This window comes from Anguilla anguilla, chromosome 9, assembly GCF_013347855.1.
Source record: "Anguilla anguilla isolate fAngAng1 chromosome 9, fAngAng1.pri, whole genome shotgun sequence".
Lineage (NCBI taxonomy): Eukaryota > Metazoa > Chordata > Actinopteri > Anguilliformes > Anguillidae > Anguilla > Anguilla anguilla.
The window spans coordinates 14620997-14635456 of record NC_049209.1 but is presented as its reverse complement, the minus strand read 5'-3'; the positions used below and the strand labels follow the sequence as shown (position 1 = coordinate 14635456).

The window sequence follows — 14460 nt, the reverse complement described above, 5'->3', positions numbered from 1 at the left end:
AGACATCGCTCTCAAAGCTGTGGCTTTTCAGACTGAACTGAATCACCCGCCCCTCCAGAACTAATGGAGCACGGTAACTGACAGAGACAAGCAGTTACCCTTAAAGCAAATGGTGGAGTCACATCGCAGTCATCTGCCAGTAGACATTGCGCAACAAGGTTGCCAGTGTCATCACCTGTGTGATGCTAGCTTCGGCATGTTCCACAATTATAACAGCCATTTGGGTCCATAATTTTCTTTGATTAATTAAATCATAGAGGCATTTTACTGGCTGTGGAGTCTAATTGTGTGTTTAATTCAATGCGGTGGGCATTTATTACAGATATGCACTGACACAAGTTCATAAATGAAGCTTAAGAGAGTTAAAATAACTAACCACTAATCACTCCATTCATAACAAATGAATCCAGTATTTTTATTTAAACATTAAAAAGGGAGCTTAGAGAGACTTTCCTGAATGGATTGTACATTGATTGTAATTCCATGATGCACAATACCGTTTTATAGTTTGTTGTTTATTGCCTGTGGCCTTTAGTTTGGTAATCATTATAGAGGACAGAAAAAGACTGGCTTTAGCATCAACCAGGGAATCGGGGGGGGGGGGGGGGGGGGGGGGGGGTGGCAGTCAGTCAGGGTAATGGCATTCATCAGGCTCCAGTGACCTTCACTGGTTGAGTTGGCACCTGTAAGTCAGCCTGTTAGCCTGCTCATGAAGCGCCTTCCCCCAATTCATGTCTGTGTGAGTCCTACGGGCAAACTTCAGTCGGATAAAAAGTGGTAGCTGACATCACCTGGCTTCATCTATCTCCCAAATTTGGTTGCAGCAATGGATCCTGATATACAGTACTCTCAGGAACCATGGAAACACTACATTTATAAACAGAATTTGACGATGAATGCAGTATTCTTCTCTTTTTGACATAAATTAATGTGTATTTATACGTGTTTATATTTATATGTAATAAATGTAATATCAACATAAAACAAAAATGAAGATAAAAATATAATTTGTGTTAAACAAGTAACAATCATGACACATTCCTGTATGTATTAGTTCTTACCTACATAATTGAACAGTCTAATGTATCTTTCTGTTGGAAATTTTATAATCAGCTTGAACATGTTTTTTTTTTGGTCCAGTATTTTCTACATAAAATTGTACTACTCATGCAATACATTCATGGCTTGTATACTTTATTTAAAATTTCTGATGGTCACATAATGTCATTATCTCGTGGTTAAGAGGACAGCTGTTTCGAATACATTTTTTACAGACAAAAAGTGCTCTAAAAACAACAACATAAGACAGGGCACAGACAAGTTTTAAGAGTACTAAACTTCTTTAAGCACAGTGATTCCATTATTTGTGACAGTATGTGTGTGTGTGTATGTTTGTGTGTGCATACAGTTCCATGAAAGAGTGTTTGCCCTGATTTCCTCTATTATTGCATATTTGTCACACTGAGTGGATTCAGATCTTTAGAAAAAATATAATATCAGACACAAAAGCAAAGCACATTTTAAAAATGATTTAACACTCATATCACGGATGTAAAAAAGTAATTGCTCCCGTAAACTTAAACCCCTGAGGTCTACCTCATCATCGGTGATGAAAAAGGGGCGGGGGCACGGTATTTAATGTTTAATAACTTTGCTCTTATATCATGTGGAAACTTATTTTAAATTGCCCGGTGAAACTAAGTTCTGTGGCTACACAAACAGTCCCCTGCTTTGTTGCTAAACCAGTCTGAGATTTCTCTATCGACGAGCCAATTGGAGAGCAGTGTTTGTTGCAAGCTATCTTGGTACGAATCATTTACAACACAAAGGATCCGGCTATGTTTGTCTCACACTTTTCATTTTTGCTGGTGGCGGACCTGCTGAGGGACTAGGAAATGCAAGGAATGCCACACAGACACCCAGCTGCATTTTCTCAGTCACCCGCTTAGCCAGGAAATGTGAGATACAGACACACACAAGCAAGGCATTTTGTTTGCTATTCTTTTAGTATTTTATACAAGAAAAAGAAAACAGTTTCAAGCACACTAAAATTATCGGACCATATTCACTATGAAAATGTATACTTAGTGTAATAATCACGTTGTAAAAAAAAGAAAAAGTGCACATGGGAACGTTTCACACAAAATACTTCCGCTTTTTCTGTTTGCTCAGGAATGACGAAATAAGCATTTGTGTCGTGTTTATATTTTGTTTGAGTGATAATGAGACATCAGGTTGTATTTGAAACATTTTGAGACAGAGTACGTGGGTTGTTCTTGTGCTGCACTTGCTAGTTCAATTGATGGAACAGAAAATAGGCTCTCAATGTTAATTATTTGGTACATCACCTTTAGCAACAAAACAAATTCTTCTTATAATTTGGTATTAGTCTTTCACGATGCTGTGGAGAAATTTTTTTCCCACTCTTCTTGGCGTAACTGCTTTAATTCAGACAAATTGGTTTGTTTTCTAGCATGAATCGGTCATTTCAGGTTCTGCACAACATCTCTACTGGGATTAAGTCAGGATTTTGACTAGGCCACTGCAAAACTTGTTTCTTTTTATCCATTCAGATGTAGATTTCCTTTTGTGTTTTGGATCACTGTCTTGTTGCCTAACCCAACTGCAGGACAGATGATCGGACATTCTCCTTAAGAATGTTCTGGTACAGAGCAGAAATCATGGCTCCTTCAATAATTACAGTTGGCAGCAAAGCATCCTGACACCATCATAGTAGCACCGCCACCATTTGATTGCTGGTATGATGCTCTCACTGTGAAATGGTGTATTTGCTTTATGCCAGATCTGTGTCGTCCAAAAAGTTCCACTTTTGACTCTGTCCATTGAACATTATCCTAACAGGCTTGGGGATCATCCAGCTGCTTTTTGGCAAATGTGAGACAGGCATTGATATTTCTCTTGGTTAGCAGTGGTTTCCGCCTTGCTACTCTGTTTTTCTCGAATCTTTTGTGACTTCCTGGATGTTTTCACTCAGCCTTTGGAGAAATATAGGCAAGCTGGTACATTTTGTCTAAGGATATGTGACAAATATGCAGTAATTGTGGCAATAGGGAAGAGGGCACTATATAATATATATATATATATATAAATTACTGCACTTCTTAGGCATAGCCACTCCATTTCAGAGAATCATAATATTTGGGAGAAATTACTTCTCAGGTGTTTCTGATTCTTCAGGTGGGTTTATCTGCTTCCACAGTGCAGGTATAAGAGGGCTTTCAGTATCTAGTCTTGATTTGGTCTTTTCATTGCCTTTGGAGTGTGTTTTTTGCATTTATCAGCATGAGGACCAGAGTTGTGCCAATGGAAGTCAAGGAAGCAATTACGAGGCTGCTAAATAAAACAGTCAGAGACTTAGGCCAAACCCTAGGCTTACTAAAATCAACTGTTTGGTACATCAATTAGAAGAAACAGAGCACTGTTGAGCTCTGTAATCGCAAAGGGTATGGTAGGCCAAGGAAGACCTCAACAGTTGATGACCAAATAATTCTCACTATGATGAAGAAATACCCCCATTCATCTGTCTGACAAATTTGAAGCACTCTTCAGGAGGCATAGCCTGGATGTGTCCATTACTAATGTCCGCAGAAGAATTCACAAGGGGACAGAGGGGACACTGCAAGATGCAAACCACTGCACCCCTCAAAAAGTACACAAATTAATATTATAGGAAGAATAGGAAATAGCTGCAAAAACAGAATGGCCAAGTTACAGTTTGCAAAGAAGTACCTAAGTGAGCCTGCACAATTCTGGAAAAAGGTCTTGTGGATAGGTGAGAACAAGATTCATTTGCATCAGAGTGATGGCAAGAGCAAAGGATGGATGCTAAAAGGAACTGTCGAAGAACTAAAGCGCACCGCCCCCCGCCCCCCCCACCACCACCACCTCACCACCTCACCACTACCTGTAAAATATGGTGGTGGGCATGTTATGGTTTAGGCATGTGTGGCTGCCACAGGTCCTGGCTCAGTCTTCATTGATGCCATAACTGCTTATAGCAGCAGCAAAATGAATTCTGAACTGTACAAAATCATCATATCTGCTTACGTTCAAGCAAATGCCTCCAAAATCATTCGGCGGCTCACATCATCCTACAGCAAGACATGGTCCCCAACATACTGATAAAGGAACAAAACAGTTTTTCAAAACCAAAAAATGGGAAAATTCTTGACTGGCCAAGTCACTCGATCTGAATCCAATTAAACGTGCATTCCATATGCTAAAGAGAACACTTATGGCAACTAGTCCCCAAAATCAGCAGTAGCTGAAGAAGGATGCAGTGCATACCTGGCAGAGCATCACTAGAGAACATACTCAGCGCCTGTCTATGGATCGCAGACTTCAGGCAGTCATTGTATGCAAAGGACGGTCAGTCAAAGTGAAAAAGATTTCTGCATTTGGCATTAACTCCAGGTGTTTGGTCAATATGCATCTACAAACTCAAAGAAACCTCTTCTGCATGGCTATACTAACATACTAACACCCCTTAAAAAGTACACAAATGAATATTATAGGAAGAATACCTTAATAAATAAACAAACAAATAAATAAATAAATTTGCCTATTGCTGTGTAACGTATTGTGTGTATGATACTTTCACTTGGAGAAGCCCATATGCCATCTGGAAGCTGGTTTAGTCAATTCTGAGATGCCTACATAGTGCGGGGTAGGATTTACTTGAGTGCTTTTTTCACAGTTACACGGCATCACTTCCTTAGCCAAGAGCTCCCACTATGTGATTGGATATACAGTATTAGTACAACAACACCTGTGTGGTCGCATATTTAGGAATGGGGTGTACGATTCTGCCAAATTGTTTATAACAGTGAAAACACAGCAAAGAGAAGAGTCCTAAAAATTCACAATTGGACCATGTCCTTTTCACACCATTTACACCATAGAGGGAGTGAGAAAAAAGTGCTTGGGTTGTGAGATGAAGGCAAACAGATTTAGTCATCTTCAAGATATTATTTTTACATTATGCAGCTTTAATTTTAAACAAGACCAGGTCAAAACCTAGTACATGGCTGGACCTAACACACGTGATCCGGCCGACCAAAGGTGTAACTTCATCACTCACTTAGTCACAGACATTCACGTTTGTAGGGCTGGCCCCGCTGTTGCGATCAAGCCAAAAAATTTTAAATGACTTCTCTGCACTTCAGTTTTTATTTTGAATAACACATAAACAGATTCATTCATTTCTATTTAGCATCTTGTCCTTGTGCTCCATGGAAATGCATTCATGCGCATCTGGGCTGCTACCTTGGTTTTCACAACTTAATTAAAGCATCTGATCTCTCCAGTTAATAATCTTTGGTTCCTGTGAAAAATAAACCAGAAGAACGGCACACAAAAGAAAATAAAATTCTTGTTTGCAGTGCATTATTAACAACAGTCTTTTATTTCTGGAGAATCTTTACGAACAATGAGGATGTGGCTCTAAAACTGTGGGTCAGGACCCAGAGGGGGGCCATGAAAGGGGGCGAAGCAGGTAATGAAAAGTGAATATTGATGCAAAGAACGTTCACCTGACAGTCGGCATATTTTCAATCTTGAACAGTTCCCCAGGAAACAGATTTTCATATGTCAGTGTACATTGTAGTGGTCTAGCAATTGCTCGTGTAAGGCAAACATAAGCTTCCTATTTTAAAGCAATAAACGACGGGTATTTGTAAAATATGTATTCAGATTACCAGCTGACTGTCTTATGATGTATTTATTGAGCCCACCCGCTGTTTTTTTACATCACCATTTGAATTTTTGTGTATGCGCGCATAGTGCCTGCAACGCAATCTGGAAATACAAAACCTTGTTTAGTTCAATGGATAAATAAAAGTCCACGCATAAGAACGTTAAAGTGTATCTACGGACGAATGTTTTGTTTGTAACAGACTAAGTGAAATACACAGAGTTGATATTCTATTTTCTGTTCCGTCTCCGACGCCTGTAATGGAGTGAAAATCATCTAGAAATGACTCAAAGGAAGTTGGCTGTTCCGAGTTTCATCTGCAGCAGCAGGTGACCCCGCCCACTAGCCCATTTGTCCCTCGGGTGTAGCCTCCGATTGGCTGAGGGGGCTGCGGGTCCTGAGACGGCGCGGCAGCCGCTGAGCCAGCGCAAAGCTGTATACAGTTCGCGCTGGAAATGCGAGCTGAGTGCATGGTGGAGTCAGCTGCATTGAAGACAAGGGTTTATTTTGCACCTCATCCACAGACTGGATATTTTTTAATGATTTGTTTTTACCATCTGTTATAAAGGACTGTTTATACTATAGCTTCACAACTAAATTAACGTGCTTACTACAAATGGCCATCAGTCGGAATTGGATTTATTGAAAGTGCACTGGAACGCAAAGGTTCAAATATTTTGATTTTCAACATATGTGAAACAATTAAGAGAAGGGCGTTTTAAAGAATTCTGGAGTCAGAAAAAGCAGCTTCTTACATTCGGGAAATACTGGATAACCGTGGACAGTAAGCTTTAAGAAACATGTTCCTTCAGCAAGGTCTTGTATGTCTTGTAAGATTTCTGGTTGGATTTTTTTTTCTGGCTTGATACGGTAGTTTCCCCCCCTTACTTTTAATGCGGCTTCATCATAGGCTGCCAAATTAAAATTATCTTTTCAAATTGAGAAAATTAATCAATTAAACACCAGTGTGAAACTGGTATAACGGTTGCTTAAAAACTCAGTTGTCGTAGGCTATTTGGTTTATAATGGAATATTGTAATGCAACTAGTAACAACGGAAATATCTAATCGACCGATCTTGTTTAATGTATTTTACAGACTATAGCTTACACTAGATGTAGCGTTCGCCTGCAGTTCACCCGTAATTATTTCAGTTTTTTTTTTTATTGAACATCTTTTTTCGCCTTCGTAATGGTCAATGTCTGTCTCCACTGTTTTGCCAATAGGAATTATCTGCGGCTGTTGCACGGGGGATATCGTCTTCGGATTCACACCATGTTTCATCAGCGTTATTTTTGAATTCTAATTTAATCGGTTGAATTTAATTTATAATAATCCCGATGAATTAAATGAATCGGAATTCGACTGTAGCCTAGCCTACAGCAGCCTAAGTGCACCAGTTTACTGTGCGCGCCACTGTTCACTGAAGCTGTATATCAGGCATTTTTGTCTAACGGCACGTTTTGAGCATGTACTCTGTAACTTTTTACATGCTGAATACCCTAGTGCGATTTCCACTGTAATTATGAAAGACATCTATGTGCACACATGTAAACTGTACGCAAAAGTACTGTTGTAAATCAATAAGAGAAGAAAACAAATCAACAAGTATGTCCTCCAAGGAAATGTATTTTATACAACTAAGTCTAATAGCTCTTCTGTTCTGGACTGGGGCGGATGCTGTAATCAATCTGAAATACTCGGTGGACGAGGATCAAATGGCAGGGACAGAAATTGCAAACATAGCGAAGGACGCAAAAGAAGCAGGATTTGTGATTGATCCTCGGCAGCCTGCCTTACGAGTTATCTCCAACACAGCACCGCAGTTAGTGGACATCAACTCAGCGGGGTTTCTCATCAACAAACAAAAAATAGACCGGGATACGTTTTGCCGACAGACACCAACATGTTTTATTTCGTTGGAAGTGATGTCCAACTCGATGGAAATATGCATGATAAAACTAGAAATCAAGGACCTGAACGACAATGCACCCATTTTCACAAAAGATCACATTGACCTTAACATTTCGGAGACTGCCACTCCCGGCACCAAGATACCCCTAGAGGGGGCAAACGATCCGGATTCTGGAATTTTTGGTGTACAAAAATACGAAATCACCCCAAAAGACATGTTTGGGTTGGACATTAAGACAAGGGGAGACGGATCTAGATTTGCCGAACTCGTTTTGGAAAAGCCACTGGACAGGGAAACACAATCTCACTACAGTTATGTGATCACTGCTTTGGACGGAGGAGACCCACCAAAGTTTGACACAGTAACACTTAATATTAAAGTGATAGATTCAAACGACAACAACCCAGTTTTCGATCAGGCTGTGTACAATGTTAAGGTGTTGGAAAACTCTCCGAATAACACCATGGTCATTGACCTGAATGCCACAGATCCAGATGAAGGCACGAACGGTGAAATATTGTATTCATTTAACAGTTACGTCTCTGAAAAAACACGAGAACTCTTCAAAATTGACCCTCGAACTGGTGTAATATCAGTCAGTGGGGAACTGGATTTTGAGTCGACTAACGTTTATGAAATTGATGTACAAGCTAAAGATCTAGGTCCAAATTCTATCCCGGCTCACTGCAAAATAACAATAAATGTTATGGACGCAAACGATAATGTCCCGGTAATTAAGATGTTGTCTGCAAACAGCGAGATGGTCGAAGTGAGTGAAAACGCGCAGCTGGGATATGTCATAGCCCTCGTGAGGGTTTCAGACAGGGACTCGGGGGCTAATGGGAGGGTGCAACTGCGACTGCAGGGCAACGTACCTTTCCGACTCCAGGAGTATGAGAGCTTTTCCACAATACTCGTCGATGGGAGACTGGATAGAGAACAGAGGGACACGTACAATTTAACAATTCAAGCTGTGGACAGTGGCATTCCACCCTTAAAAACCACAAAATCACTTACTGTTAAAGTGACAGATGAGAATGATAACCCTCCACACTTTACTAAACCACATTATCAAGAAATGATCCTCGAAAACAACACGCCTGGGGCTTACTTGCTTTCTGTGTCGGCGAGGGACCCTGACCTGGGGCTAAATGGCACGGTGACCTACCAAATTGTCCCGTCTCAAGTTAGAGATATGCCGGTGTTCACATATGTGTCGATAAACCCCACTTCTGGTGATATTTATTCACAGCGATCGTTCAACCACGAGCTTACAAGGACTTTCGAATTCAAAGTTTTGGCTAAAGATGGAGGCAACCCATCTCTGACAAGTAATGCAACTGTACGGATTGTTGTTTTAGACGTGAACGACAATACGCCTGTCATGACCACACCGCCTTTAATAAATGGCACGGCTAAAGTGTCTATTCCAAGCAATGCTGGAGTGGGTTATTTAGTAACCCAGGTACAAGCCGACGACTACGATGAGGGTGAAAACGGAAGATTGACTTACTCCATATCAGAGGGAGATAGAGCTTACTTTGAAATAGACCAAGTGAATGGCGAAATTCGTACCACCAGGACGTTTGGAGAGAGCACGAAGTCTGTTTACGAGATAACTGTAGTAGCACACGACCACGGGAAAACGTCTTTAACAGCCTCCGCATTTATTGTGATCTACCTCTCAAAAGACATGAACGAGCAGGAGTCTATTGGACCGGTGAACTTATCTCTCATCTTCATCATTGCCCTGGGCTCTATCGCTGCTATCCTGTTTGTCACAATGATATTTGTGGCAGTCAAATGTAAAAGGGACAACAAAGAAATCCGAACATACAACTGCAGGTAAACAACACTTTGTTTCGCATTATTCACCAGTAGTCTACAATAGCTATATCACAAGGAGTGACTTTTTTATTGGCACGCTTCCATTAAATGGAAATATCTATACAGTGCACAGTGCCTGAATTGCTGAAGTAAACTGTCGCAAATTCAAATGTTTTTTTCCCTTCTCATTTGCCAATTTGGGTATATTACCTTGGGACATAAGACATATAGCCTATCATTATATGGAGAAAGTAAATGTTGTTTATTGCGTGTTTTAAACGTTGCCCCCTGGTCTCTTCTATAGATATATACTTTGCCAACAGTTGTTCTCGTTTTATGATTATGCTAAGCGACAGAATTGAAATCACTCAACAGTCAATTCCTGAAGACAGCCCTTTTATGAATGATTGTTCAGTTGATCATTTGTTCGTGCAACGGACATCCACGGAGCTAGCTGTTCAGTCTGTTGCAGCTGTTGAATGAATCCGGACTGCACCCACAAGGCGAATGCTCTGACTTTTTAAAACCTCAATTGAATCGGACCCCCCTCCCCGTCCCCCTTAAAAAAAAAAAAAAAAAAAAACGTACATACATCAGCTTTATTCTGTGGGCCTTGTATAGTTATTGCATTGAAGGCGTGGTATTTATTAATATGTATGTGCCCTTTTATTGTCTTTACGTAGAACTGAAATATTTTTTCTGTAGAATGCGTATATCTGAAATACTCCACAGTAAAATTTCCAGTTTAATTAAATTCTTAACAGATACCATTTGGTCCCACATTCCAGAGTGGGACCAAATGTTATCTGTTAAAAGTTGAATTAACGCCGTTGGAGTTGAATTACACTGGACATTTTACTGCGTACATTTTATAACCTAGCCTATTTTATACGCTCGTTAGGCTATATCTCGACATGACTGAATGGCAGCAGCAGTGTATTGCATGGGCGTCAACTGAGTGTAAGGTCGAAATTTGTAATTATAGATATACTATGTATTTCGGATTAGGAAATTTGATGTGTTTATTTTTACTATATGTCTTAAGTAGAAGAAAGTTCAGCAATCAGTACGACTTAGAGTCAGAATAGCGTTATGATCTGCAGACAGCTGAGCGGGTCGCATGTTAGGAGACCGTGCTTAATTGATATGAATCCGTAGGGCATAAGAGGACTAATTTATTGTTAAATCACCACTAAGACTTGACACACATTAAACCTGGGCACGACATTATTGGACATTACCTCTACCAATACAAAATATTTGTTTCATATTTTTAGTGTAGCTACTGTATTAACACCCCTGTAAAAGTCGGACAGATGCCATTGGATTAAGTCCAGCAACACTTGCACATGGTCACATTTTGAGGCTAGTCATTAATTATAATAGCCGTATGTTATATTTACAGCGGGTTATGTGTTGTGTTTTCTTCTTTTTTTTGGGGGGGGGGGGTAGGTGGGCCAAGCTCGTAGGAAATTATTTAATACCTTGTCATTTCATCTCCAATGCAGTAACATGGTTAAATAATATTTCATCAAAACGTGCTGGAATACAATAAACAAAATGTCCAGTGTTAATTCAACTCATGTTACAGAGTGCATATGAGTCCAATAGGGATCTTATATACTCTGTAACAGTTGATTTAACACTGACCATTTTACTGTGTATGTCACAGATGATGGAAGCAGACTAAATATGTCAAATGGGCAGTAGTGTATAATATAATATTGAAGGTAGGTGTGTAAAATTAGTAATGACATTTATGCTCTGCAAATATAAATAACCGTGGCAGCCAAGTGAGGCAGAATATTGTTTTCTTAATCTGTCATCTCCCCACCCCCAAAGGAAAATAAAAATAAAAAATTCTTCATTAATCTGTAACATAGGCTTCTGGGATGAGTTTCCTCAGCTACATTAACACTCACCATTTCCATATAAATTGCATTTGTGACTTTAACTTGAAACCATTTCCATATTTCAGTCCAGACATAACTTTTGTTGACATTCCTGGGATATGACATTATAATTGAACGCTTAAGCAGTGCAGAGGGCACACATTTGTCAACCTCTATGCGGGGCTGTGTGTGGGGGAGGAGGGGGGTGGTTGGGTGAATACCTTAAACACTAAAATACAATAGATTTGACATTAAGGTTTACATTCATTCATTTTTTTTCACACAAGTTGTGTGTATTTGGGAAAGCTGAGGAGACATATGAAGTGGGTGGAATTCACGTTGCCATTTCCTGTTGTATATCTTCCTTATGATTACTGCTCTTTGAGCCAGTGGGCATACCTACTACATTTTATATTGAAACTTATGCTGCCCAGAAACAGTGCTACAGTAATAAGAGATGTTACACTGGCATTTGGGTTATGTTGGTATTCAGTCCTCATATGCTTTTACATTAGCATACAGTATGTCTCATGTCACATGGCCTTTGAATAGGGAAGCCAGAATTGATACCGGAGATGAACCTTGAATTAACGTGCTGCACAGAGACTGTATTAAAATCTTAACAATTTGACGACGAAACCAAAAGCACAATCAACAGCTACTGCAAATGAGTTTCCTTAAAAAAAAAAAAAAAATTTTTTTTTAAAAAAAGAATATCAGCACAGGTGTGAATAGAATCTAGACAGATATAACATTAGCACACCCCCACTCGTAAATGCAAACCCTCATTTCTGATGAGTATTTTGGCTGGTGGTTTGAATCGACTGTCCAGCCAGCATGACGAGAGCTTGCTCTGCCGTGCCATTTTTCTGCAGCTTCTGCCTAACAGGCCGTGTGGGTTAACGCGTTCTAGTGCCTCTTTGCTGTAAGCTGCCTTGGGGCATTCAATGAACGATACTCTGGGCCCACTATTATTTGCCTGCCAGTTCCGAAACCTGGCTCTCCGACCGAGGAGGTATTCCCACAGTTCCCTGGGGGGAATGAAACGGGCTTTGTGGGTCACCTCGGTAGTCTATTGTCTTTGCGGGGAGTGCCATTTTGCCCTTCGGTAGAGGCCCACCTAATGTGCAACAGAGAGGGCATTCCCAGATGTGCAGTGTATGTTTCTCTGAGACATGCAGCTAGGTACACTGACGTGCAGTGATCCCACTAAATCATCTTCATTGAGGTGAGAAATCGCACTCACCAGTTGTTTAATCGCAGTTATTTAAGCAGATATCGGGCGCCGCGTCCATCAGCCGGAAAAGACGACAGATGAAGCAAACAAAACGAAGCCAGATTCTTTAGCTCCCTAATCCTTTTTTAAACAAACACGTTTGTTCCTTATAAAAAGCTTTACCTGCTGAGTGCTTTAATCTATATTGATGTACAGAGCACTTTCAGGTAGTAACCTCCTCAAACCCGCTTTACAATTTACTGTTTGCTGTCGGTTCCACTTAGGATTTTCCATGCCTGCTTTTGACTCAATCACCAAAGTAGGGAGAACAGAGCAGTAGCGGGTGTCTTCCCCTTTTGAACAAGGAAAACAAAACTATTTAGGGATATGCTTAAAAAAGGTCTGAACTGTTATTAGCAAGCACCTTTTTCTATTCCTTCACTGGAAAAAAGGGGGAGAAACAGCACACGCAGGCAGCATCCGGATGAACAGTGTTGTCTGGAGTGCGAGGAATGGATACTTCTGGGATTAAGGGTGTTACTTCTGCAGGGCACGAGTTTCTTTAGATGCATATATTAATTCAAGCGGGTAGGATTGCTTCTTTACTCTGGAGCTGAAAAGAAAACAAGCAGACCTTAACTGCACGTTGTGTATGGCTATGTAAATAGATGGCACTTAAAAAACTGGGGTCAGTTCAGATCGGAAAAAATGGTCCTTGCTTCCATTTGCAGCTCATAGACCATTTTGGAAAGCACGGCTTCATTTCTCTCGCGCTCAAGTAGAAGCATCCGCCCATAAAGAACCAAGATGTTTTTCATTTACAGGAACGAGAGCCAAAATGCAAAGTGCAAGTCGGAAGAAGCCACTGGGGGTGGTGAAATGAATTTGAATTTGTACTCTCCTTGCACTCACCCGAAGCCGGTGGTCTCTCATGCAGTGGGAGTAGAGGAAGGAGCAAATTTTGTGTGGGCCGCACTTTAAATATGATTGGATGTGTTGCTGACAGTTGCTTCGCATTGTTTGTGAACGTCTCGTGTTTCTTCATGGCATGGCTTGTTTGCATTGTGCTGGCTTGTACGTGGCGTGCAGAGTGAGGGGCATGCGGGGTGGGGGAGGGAAGCATAGGATGGAGTGTCGTCATTGGCGGCTGGAGGTCACCTGACCGCAGCGACCCTCCAATGCCCCCAATGACCAGTGGGAGCTGGCAGAGTGCTGCTATATTGAGTCTGTTCAGTTTCTTCTACTTGCGTAGGGTGGCAGAGTATTCCTATGGCAACCAGAAGAAATCCAGCAAGAAGAAGAAACTGAACAAGAATGACATCCGACTGGTGCCACGCGACACAGAGGAGACGCACAAGATGAACGTGGTGAGTTGCTCGTCGCTCACCTCCTCGCTCAACTACTTCGACTACCACCAGCAGAGCCTGCCGCTGGGCTGTCGGCGCTCCGAGAGCACCTTCCTCAACGTGGAGAACCAGAACGCCCGCAACGCCGCCCCTAACCATGGCTACCATCACACTTTCACCGGCCAGGGCCCGCAACAGCCCGACCTCATCATCAACGGCATGCCCCTTCCAGAGGTAAGCACCGACTTACGACCACAAGGGGGCATGGGTGGACGGGTTAGTGTGTGAGCGAGTTAGTTAGCAGGAATTTACCAAGCCTGTCATTGCTTACTACACAGTGTTGCATCAGCACGTCCAACATAAATATGATGGGTCCTTCCATGTTGCTGTGGCATCTGGGACACTCCCAGTCACTGTGAAAAGCATTGAGTTCTGACACCTCATGTCCCTGTGCTAGGTAGTACTGTGTCATGAGCAGCTTCAGTGATGTCGGCTTTCCGCTGACAAATATTGAAATTATTTGAGCCCCCTGTTGGAAACATTTCTTGTGAG

At 41.2% G+C, this 14460-nt stretch overlaps 1 protein-coding gene across 4 annotated transcripts in view; it reads left to right on the top strand.

Moving 5' to 3' along the window:
- Positions 1-5824: 5824 nt before the first annotated feature.
- LOC118236549 (protocadherin-19-like) overlaps positions 5825-14460 on the top strand; it is a 63676-nt gene continuing 55040 nt past the window's right edge. Inside the window, exons 1-2 of one of the 4 annotated variants that reach the window (XM_035435030.1) lie at positions 5825-9472; positions 13815-13929. In XM_035435030.1, the coding sequence (XP_035290921.1) occupies positions 7251-9472; positions 13815-13929 (2337 nt within the window). In that variant the 5' untranslated portion in view covers positions 5825-7250. Of the gene's footprint in view, positions 9473-13796; positions 14143-14460 lie in introns of all 4 variants that reach the window. The other 3 variants (XM_035435029.1, XM_035435028.1, XM_035435027.1) reach the window with 3 other exon arrangements.